Source organism: Vanessa tameamea, chromosome 25, assembly GCF_037043105.1.
Source record: "Vanessa tameamea isolate UH-Manoa-2023 chromosome 25, ilVanTame1 primary haplotype, whole genome shotgun sequence".
Lineage (NCBI taxonomy): Eukaryota > Metazoa > Arthropoda > Insecta > Lepidoptera > Nymphalidae > Vanessa > Vanessa tameamea.
Genome location: NC_087333.1, coordinates 36,051 through 46,620, shown reverse-complemented (window position 1 = coordinate 46,620; position 10,570 = coordinate 36,051). Strand labels below are relative to the sequence as shown.

Genomic DNA, 10,570 nt, shown 5'->3' with positions numbered 1-10,570 from the left:
ATAGCTAACATCGCCTCTGTGTATTTCCAACTCTTAAGTTGCAATAATAAGTACATATAATTAATATATTCGTAATCACATAATGCTCGACACGAAACGTGACCGCGCGAAAAAATTCACATATAAAATAATTAACTACTTGGAATCTACAACAGATTTTTGTAGTTTTCCATAAAACTGTGATGCTATGTACTGCTGTCATAAAGAGGAGTAACCTGCCGTTAATGTACGCACGTCTACGACTGTAGGCAAGGCCTTTGCAGGGATGATATTAATATTTAATGTTGATATATGTTTTTGGTAAAATTAGTCCTAGTTTTACAAACATCAACCCTTTTATTTGAAAATCAAAATACAACGCAGATTTATTTGTCAATAACTAAGTGTCCGGAATGTAAACAAACCGACTGGGCCTCTCGTGCTCGGTACTTTGTAAATATTACGTAAGTATTTACATCTTATTGAATGGAGACATATTTTTTAGAACTGGAGACGAGTGAATGAACGAGTGAGCGGATGAGACGAATAATCAATCATTCAATGGAAACTAAGACTTCGGGTCCCGGAACACAACGATACTAAGTATTATTGTTTAGCAATAGAATAACTGCTGCGTGGATGTCCAGCAGTGCCATCCTTCAAACCGGAACACGACAATTCAAAGTATTGCTATTTGGCGGTAGAATATATGTTGAGTGGGTGGTATCTGCCCAGATAGGCTTGCAGACATATCTACCACCAAGTTATTATTTTATGCCAATTGATTAAATTGCTGTCACGATCTGTACATAATAAATTCAATAATATTATGCATTTATTCCAGAAGTCACATCTTTGTTTGCAAGACCCGGAATAATTTATAAACAAACAAACATATCAGTTCCTCTTCCATTTCGGGAACAATTCAACTTCCATATAGTACGGAAGATTATTCAAGTAGCATTGACTCGTGATCATTCCATTCACCATCAGCAACGAGCAACAGCAAGTAAAGATGTCGACTCTATTGCTCTTGAAAATATTTTTGACTTCCCTAATGTTGATGCGAGGTGGAAACGGCACAGATAGGTATTGATTGTAATAGTAAAATAAAATACGAAACTCGTTTGTCGCGATTGGTAATAAGCCTATCATTTACTCGCTAACAAAAAATATATTTTAATATTCCAGAATTGTTATTATTTTCTATAACATCGAGACACAATCAAACAGGAAGTAAATAAGTAACAGCCTCCCAATCTAGTTAATTTAATTGCAATTTGCTATTTTCAAATATATAAGAGTACGATTGTGTGTAACGTTTATAATTCTTGAGATGATAATGTTAGACATTGGAAATGAAACAATTTCCTTTTAATAATATTAATTTTCAACACTATAACGATATTTACTAGTAGACATTATATTACGAATGTTTACTCAAACTCGTATTCTCACGTACACGTAATCCCCAACTCTCATTGTTTAATGGAAGACATTATGCACTGGACCAATGTCTTCGCGTACTTCCTGAAGCAATTAGCAAGAACTGAAACCAACTGCTGAAAATCCATCACTGAGAATATATTGATAACAAGCCCAGGATTACCAGCCAATTTGCTAAAAATATAAGTAACAATTGAAAATTCTAGAAATATGCAACATGTCGTCTGCAAGCTTCACAAACAACGCAGTAAAAACATTGTGGCCTCGTGATTTGGCTTCAAATTATGTGTTATGGAGGCGGTATACGATCAAGAATCATTTGTTTTAATTTAAGATTTTGTTCCATCTATTTAAGCCAGAAAAGTTTGGACCAATTACTATAAAAGCGGAATAATTGCTTAACTTTATGAAACCCCGCTGCGTGTGCACCGGTCCGACCCGCGCGTAGATCATGGTGAGTTCATCAGTACAAGATACTGCAACAGAATCCTTCGCGCAAGTGTCAACAACAACTGTGCTTCCAAGTATGCTTTTTGTACGTCAGATTTAATGTGTAGAAGAAGTCGCATCGCGTCGGTTTCTAGTTCAAAATAATATCATCACCGATATTGCGCTTGAAATGCGAAATAAGTACGAGACTGGTTTGTAAACTGTGTCATACGAAATTATATTATATTATATAATATAATTTCATTTTTTTTTTATTCGCTTACTTAACATTTCTGTTCAACAGGTCGTTTGTTAAATCCAAATTTATTGTTATTAGCGATCGTATAATAAAGTTGTAGTCACGGGTAGCAGCGGCCCACTTAAAAAAGCGGCCAAATGCGAGTCGGACTCGCTCATGAAGGGTTCCGTAGCAGCAAGTAACATTATGTCAAAGTGTTCTTGATGTTCGTTGTAACTTTGACCGATGTTTTAACAATAGTTCATTTTTTTTTAATTAAGTTATTGATAAGTAAACATTATAATTAGATACCTAAATGATGGGATTTAGATCAAACTATATGCGAGCCCATATAGGCTTGTGATAGCTAAACAAGCCAATAGGCACCTATTGTTAGAAAATAATGGTTCACAGATTTATAATTAGAAAATAATGATTCACAGGTTATGCATAAGGTTTATGTTTATGAATTTAAATGCTTTTTGTTTTTTTATATTTGAGTTCATTGAATGAAAGATAAATTGCGGTGTACGATTTATGACGTATTAAAAAAAAACTACTTACTAGATGTCGTTCGAGCCAATTTTTGCTGGAAGTTTGCATGGTAATGTACATCATATATATTTTTTTAGTTTATCGTTCTCTTATTTTAGAAGTTACAGGGGGGGGGACATTTTACCACTTTGGAAGTGTCTCTCGCGCAAACTAGTCAGTTTAAAAAGTCAGTTTTGAAGACCTATCCATAGATTACCACACGTATGGGTTTGATGAAAGTTTTTTTTTTATTTTAATTCTAAGTATGGGGAATCCCTAACATTTTTTATTTTTTATATTTTTGTGTGAAAATCTTAATGCGGTTTACAGAATATATCTGCTTACCTAGTTTCAACAGTAGGTATAGTTCTTATAGTTTCGAAAAAAAATAGCGGTGACATATGGACGGACAGACGGACAGACAGACAGACAGACAGACAGACAGACAGACAGACAGACAGACAGACAGACAGACAGACAGACATGACGAATCCATAAGGGTTCCGTTTTTTGCAATTTAGCTACGGAACCCTAAAAATTGCTTAATGCTGTCTCGATGTATTATAGTACAGGCTGTACCTTGTTTATTACTTGGAGAGGGAAGAGTTTAATATGTATGTTTATGATGTTGATAGAGAAGCTAGAAAGAGAATATAAGAAATAAATATAGAGTGACTTACATATTATATTAGCGACGCGATAAACATACTCAACGCTACGTAGTTTCCTCGTGCGCGGCATTTCCCGCGATGAGGAAGGTAAATCTGAGACACAACTCGACTGATCGCCGTGCTATCTTAAAATCGCACTTACATTTCATTAAGTATTATTATTACCAGCAATACAATTGATGGGCTTTTCACACTAAAATAACTAATTTAAACAATCTAAAGGCGCTAGAGGCCATAAGTCTTCTGAACTTTGCAGAGAGAGCATACGTTTGCTGATTATTAAATAAATCGTTTGGATCCAATAATCTTAGTGTCTGAAATTTTTCAAACATGACGTTGATAGAAAAATCAAGAGAACTATAAATTGTATAAGTTGTTCACACGTGTAAACAATCCCTGTACGGTTAATGCGTCACAAATGAAGAGACTTTTTTTAAAAGTTTTATTTTTTATAGTTTATCTTCTTTTGAAGATATTTTTTTTCACACATAATATAAAAAATAACAAAATTATACTAAAAGGAATAAATTATTGCAATTTGTAAGTTTTGAAAATTAACAAACAAATTCCATGCATTGTGTTTCGAGGATATAAAACCTTATGCCCAGCCCAGTGGCATCTGTCAATATTATTTTGACATTCCTAACTGTCATACACGCAACTTGTGTCGGCAACCTGCAGACTGCAGTGCCTGCTGTCACGTCAGTCAGCACTCGGCATAAAAATTACACTGACAGACTGACAGTGACAGTCTAGTTCCTTGTGCGGTATCAAGTATCTTATATTTTATTGCTGCACTATTTTTTGGTTAAACGTTGACAGGCTTTTCTTTTACTGTTATCGTGCGTTATCTGATATCATAGGCATGTCGATGTGAATTCTTTTGTATGAATAATCAAAATGTTTTCACGCTACGTAGTGTCGCAAGTAAAGCATAATTCTTACTTTCTCGTGGGATTAGGGATAGGGCTATGGCTAGCGTTAGCGACGGTACCATTAGATGAAGAGGTGACAGCCTGCGAGCCAACAGTGACAGTAGGAGCGCCGGACGAGTTTGAGCCACATCGTGAGGAACGTCCGCTGGGCCCCGCGGGCCAGGCAGGGCGCAGCGTACAGCGCCCGCGGTATTACAGTACTGAGCTGGGTATGCGAGGAGGATTGCTTGCAGGTTTGTAGGAGTTAATAAAATGACCTTAACAACTGTAATAGTATGTTATAGCTTTTGAAACAAATATACTTTCATAGTTTATTAAACAGTATGCTGACAGTTAAAATAGATTATTAATAATGAAATACTCTTTACATGTCAAATAATATAAAAACAATTCTTTGTTTTTGTAAAAAAGATAATCACACAATTGTCATTAAAGTGTTTTTTACTGACATGTACTTTGTTTTCTTCTAAATATTAGTATTCATTCTACACCACTTCTTTTAAAGTAAAATAATATAAATAATGTTTCAGGAGTCCTCAGTTCTGAAGATGTTTTAGAAACCCGAGCAGCTGCACTCAACCAAACAGCAGCACGCCTTCAACCTGCTCTTCGATTCTTCATCACGGCGAGTGCTTTGCAAGCTGCTCCAGGACGAGCAAATGTCGTTGGCTTCACTGACACCAGAGAAATGCTCAAACCATTTCATGCACTCAAATACCTCGCTGATAATTATTTAGAAGAATATGATTTCTTCTTTGTGGTGTCTGATACATCGTTTGTAAATTCACGCCGTCTGACTGAGCTTGTGTCAAAACTAAGTGTCAGTCAGGATATTTATATGGGTACTATTGCCGATGATGATACACATTACTGCACTCTAGGTGAGTTAAAGTTTAGTATACAAATTGAAATTTTACAGTATATTAGTTCAACCTGATATATAGGTCAGACCTGCTGTTCTATATGGATCAGAGTGTTGGGCTATAAAAGGGATGACTGAAAGACAATTGCATGTGGCGGAGATGAGAATGCTGAGAGGAATGTGTGGTGTTATGCGAATGGATAGAGTAAGGAATGAGTACATAAGAGGAAGTTTAAAAGTGGCACCGGTAACCGAGAAGCTATCTGGGAACCGGCTGTCTTGATATGGGCATGTTATGCAGAGGAATGAGGACCATGTTGTGAGAAAGGTTTTGAGAATGGATGTGGATGGATATAGAGGTAGGGGAAGACCCAAGAAACGATGGATGGCTTGTGTGAAAGACGATATGGTTAGACAGAATGTTACTTGTGAGAGGACATCCGGCAGAGAAGTATGCAAGAAGAAGACATGAATATTTTGCATATTTATTGCTTTCGTGTCGATCATTTAGACAAAGACAAGAGCAGCAAAACAAAGTCAGTCAATGTAAATTTAAAAATAAGATCCTTTTTTTAAAAAAGTCAATTTCTGGAAATAAGTTGAGTTAAAACCTATGTTTAGAGGGTGGCATCCTGCTGTCTAACTCCGTGCTGCGCGCCGTGCACGGCGAGCTGGACTGGTGCGTGCGCAACTCGTACTCGCCGCACCACCACGAGAATCTCGGGCGCTGCGTGCTGCACGCCGCGCACCTGCCCTGCGCCGCCGCCGTGCAGGTAGCCCGCGCGCCTCGCCCGCCGGGGCTTCACTACTGCATACTTTGATGTCTTTTGGCTTCGACAGGGCGAAAACTACGTCTCCATGCACATAGAGGGCATCGCGGAGCCCGAGGGAGGCGTGAGGAGAGCCCTGGTGGAGGCGCTCGCCGACGCAGTAGTGGCGCACCCCGCACTGGAGCCCGAGCACTTTTACCAGCTGCACGCTTTCGTATCGCGAGTAAGAAAACGACTATCTCGATTCTAATTCATATATAAATACACCCAACACCACCAACGGTACATATGTAAGGTCAGGGTCTCGCAGAGTTGAGCCATCAAATATCGAGTTATATCAAGTATCGAGCATCAAGAGTGTCATTCGTATCACATCGTAACCGTCGTTGAAGCCAAGAGCGTCGCACAGGTGTACCTCGAGCGCGCGCAGGCGGCGGCGGCCCGCGAGCGCGCGCGCGCCGCCCTCAGCGCGCGCCGCCACCCGCGCGGCTTCCGCAACGCGTCGTGGCCGCCCGCGCTGCGCGACGACGCGGGGCTCGCGCCCGCCGCGCCGCCCTCCAGGTAACTCGCAAAACCCCTCCCCTTCCCTGTTCCACGTTTGTGTTTAGATCGGGCTCACGCGTCATCGCTTTCAGGTTCGATCACCTGCGCTGGACCCGCTTCAACCTGACGCACGCCTACATGCCGGACGACCACCGCGCGCTGGCGCCGCTCTCGTCCGCGTACAGGGAGGCCGTCGACGTGAGTTCCGATCGGAGCATCGGAGTCTCGTCTCCGTATGCGTCGTCGCACTACAGCCTGTCGTCTTCGCGCAGCTGATCGTGGAGGAGGTGCGCGCGTGGGCGGCGCGTCGCTGGGGGGTGGCCGCCGGAGCCGCCGCCGTGGCGCTGGAGGAGGGCGCCTGGTGCTGGGAGCCGCCGCGCGCCCTGCGGTACCGCATGCTGCTGCGCGTGCCGCGCGCGGAGGTGCGTACGCGAGCCTCGTGCCCGGCGGCCGCGCGCGGCGCTCGCTCACGTGTCGCGTTGCGCAGGGCTCGAGCGCGCTGGTGCAGGTGGAGGCCGCGCGCGCGCTGGGAGCGGCGCGCCTGGCGCCCGCGCGCTACGTGACGGAGAGCGCGCGCGTGCTGCTGCTGCTGCCGCTGCCGGTGCCGCACGCGGCCGCGCTGCCCGCCTTCCTGCGCCGATACGAGAGCGTGTGCCTGCAGCGCGACGCCAACACCGCCCTCACCGTCGTGAGTGGACCCGAGCGCTCGCCCGCCGACTCGCCGCGCTCGAGGTTGGAGAATAACGCTGAGTCCCACCGCAGGTGGTCGTCCCGACGAGCGAGAGTCCGTCGGCGGAGGAGGACGCGGCGTCGGCGGCGGCGCGCGAGGCGCTGCGTGCGCTGGGGGAGAAGCACCGCGGGGCGCAGCTGGAGGTGCTGCTGGGTGCGCGCGGGCCGGTGGAGGCCGACGCGAGCGAGGCCGAGCTGCAGCAGTACGCGGCGCGCGTGGCGCTGACGACGGCGATGCCGCGTCTGTCGCGCGACGCTCTGTTCCTGCTGTCGCTGCCGCACATGGAGTTCACCGAGGATTTCCTCAATAGGGTAGGAGGCGCTCCGGCGACGTTTTATGGCATATTTGTATAGCAATCTTTTATTCACATACCGTGTTTTTTTGTTTGGTTTTATCGGAATCTTGCAGCAACTGGCGATATCGATATAAATTATAATTGCTTATAGTTCGATACAAGCGATAAAATATGTTTAGAGTTTTTTTTTTTGTAAAGTCTGGACTTAATACATGTGTAGATTTCAAAAAATTCTACAAACGGTTCGTAATAGATATGCTGATATATTTATTCAATAAATACAGTAACATTGTTACTAAGTCTATCCCATACGTGGGCCGTCAGTCGAGTCGGATAATATGAGAGAGTGGTGCGGCAGGTGCGCATGAACACGATCGCGGGCGAGCAGTGGTTCCTGCCGCTGCCGTTCGCGCGCTTCGCGTCGTTCGCGCACCCGCAGTTCGCGGACGCGCACGGCGCGCGGGCGACGCTCGACACGGGGCGCTTCCAGTCCCGCGCCGCGCCGCTCGTGCTGTCCGCCACGCGCCGCGACTACGACGACGGTGAGTCGCAGCGGCCGAGGGCCGAGGTTCGTTCGAGATTCGACAGCTACGAATACGAATCGACGCCGAACTTCTATCGATCGAAATCGATCGGTGAAAGAAACCGGGGAAGTGCCTTCCATCGCACACGACGGTAATCGCTCCGATCGTCCGACAATTATTATTGTGTGCGCAGCGATGGAGGCGTGGGCGGCGCGCGGGGGCGCGGCGGCGCCGGACGCGGCGGCCGCGCTGAGCGCCGCGCCGCTGCGCGCCGTGCGCGCGCCCGAGCCCGCGCTGCTGCTGGCGCCGCGCGGCGCGCCGTGCGCGGGCGCGCCCCCCGCCGCGCTGCGCTGCCTGCGGCGCGAGCGCGCGCGCGGCTTCGCGGCGCTGCAGCTGGGCGCGCGGCACTCGCTCGCCAAGCTGCTGCTGCAGACGCAGGCCGAGCTCGCTTGACCGCTCGCGATTGCGTCGAGATAATAAAAATGTTTCGTACTCTTCGACGGCTTTTTATTTAGTTCCGTTTCGAAATTTAAAATTTTTTTTTTTGTTCAGTCATACGAGAACTTCTGGATCTCAGGTTGAAGGTGGATCGTACCGATACCGACGTACCGATCTATTCGTTAGAGAGTATTGCATTGTCGTATATCGTCGGGGTACAATCGCAGAATAATGACTACAAATATACGGGTTCAATAGAGTGTTCTATTAATTTTGAAAAAATACTTCAAATTATTGAATTTCCTAACAAAAAGCCACAAAAAATATATATTTCGGCGAAATAAAAACGCTTTCTTGCCGTAAATTTAAATTAAATTTTGAACCATTTTTATTCTCCCAAAAACGCTATCAGTCATTTTGGTGATGTCACATTGGCAAAAACACCGTCGCCCAGTGGACCGAAATTTAACCGTAGAAGACTTGGTCATGAAAAAAATATATTATTTTATTTTAAAAAAAATAATTACAGAAATGAATTCTACTGTCAAATAGAATATTCTATTGATCTATGCCTTTAATGCTATGAAAATCTCGCAATTCTCCACTACTCTCCAATAACGCATTGAATATTTAAATAGTACGATTTATTCCCCTATTTGCATCTAATCCGGTACTGAGATATTTTGCGATTTCGGAGATAAACATATTTCTTTTAAATTGACACAAAATATCAGAAGACTTTCTTAGAAAACTATAGTTCTTTTTTCATGTAAAAAATTTTGACATAATTTTTTTTTTTTGTCAGCTGTCCTATTTAATTTTAATGGAAATTCGACTCTGTATCTTGTAAGGATCATTTCATTATATCGGAAGAAAAAAAATTGAGACGATAGACATCTGTCAAATTTAGCAAAATATTTTTTGAAACATTAAAATCAACATTTCTATGGATGTATCAGTCATAATCGATAAAGTTGTTGCCTCTACTGAGACGACTTGGTGTTTTTGAAATAGCTTATGACGTAGTTTTGAAGTATGTGGGTCAGAGCTGATTAGCAAATTATTTAGAATATCTCCATTGATGACCTTTCTACAGAATTTTCTCGCATGATCTGCGCGATATCTTCTGAAGTCTTCATTTCGAACTTCAGCAGCTTTGGATATTTTTTTCAATCGGCACTAAACCAAAATGTTCAATGGTAGCTGCTCCATGAGCAAGGAATTTATGAACCAACGATGATTGTATAAATCAACGAACAATTTTATGGTGGCTTCGGAATAATCTTTAAACTTTATTGTATCTACAGGATGACCTTAAGACATTGACCCTAGTATAGTTTTAAATCGTTTTATTAGATCCCGATTGACTCCTGTAATCGTAGCTGTAATTTCGAGGATCTTAAAAAATCTCTAGCGGTATCTCCTTTCCATCATTAGTCGTACCGAGACCCTATTTCACAACATCATTTAAATGACAAACAGGACTGTTTGGCATTTAAACGCGTCCTGAATAACTTTTTTTCTGTTCTACATAATAGCCTTACTGTCACCCCTTACAGACAATGTTTTCAATTCTAATCTCCGAGGTGCGTTTTTAAGTTCGCGGAATGAGAGGGATGGAGGGGGGTGATTAAGCTCTTTAGGATTGTAATGTCTTCAGTGACTCATAATATTAGTATAAATACGAGGTTTCATTGTTATAACCAAGCAACATAATCGGAATTGAAAAGAGGAGTGAAATATGGAAAATATCGTGTCGTTATAAAGTTCCTTACCAAATAAGGAAAATCTGTTCCGACCATACTGAATTAGATGTCATTGGTTTACGGAGACTCTTGCCCACGAAAAACCATGGTGTACAAGTGGCACAATTTATTTAAATAAGGAAGGAAATCACTTGAAGACGACCCGAGGCCCGGAAAAAAGAAACAACTCGTAGAAATGATTGGAGCATCAGATACAACCATTCTTAAAATCCTGCATGATCATCTTGGTGATCATGCATGACTAAGGTCAAGATGAGTGCCGAGAACGCTCACGCCGCCGCAAAAACAACAGCGCGTAGTGTTCACGTGCACTTTTGGACCTCTGCAACGAAGAAAAGGATGGTGTATTGAGTCGATTTTTTTCTGGAGACAAAACTCGGGTTCATCATTATGAACCTGAGTTGAAACAA

The 10,570-nt window shown here is 43.3% G+C and overlaps 1 protein-coding gene across 1 annotated transcript; it reads left to right on the top strand.

Annotated features, from left to right (window-relative positions):
- Positions 1-4,047: 4,047 nt before the first annotated feature.
- On the top strand, positions 4,048-8,453 carry Chpf (Chondroitin polymerizing factor). Its single transcript, XM_064218967.1, has 11 exons — positions 4,048-4,465; positions 4,763-5,113; positions 5,716-5,867; positions 5,935-6,087; positions 6,274-6,425; positions 6,500-6,605; positions 6,680-6,829; positions 6,895-7,095; positions 7,170-7,448; positions 7,791-7,974; positions 8,150-8,453. The coding sequence occupies exons 1-11, from the start codon at positions 4,198-4,200 to the stop codon at positions 8,407-8,409; spliced, it is 2,256 nt and encodes a 751-aa protein (XP_064075037.1). The 5' UTR covers positions 4,048-4,197; the 3' UTR covers positions 8,410-8,453.
- Positions 8,454-10,570: the final 2,117 nt, after the last annotated feature.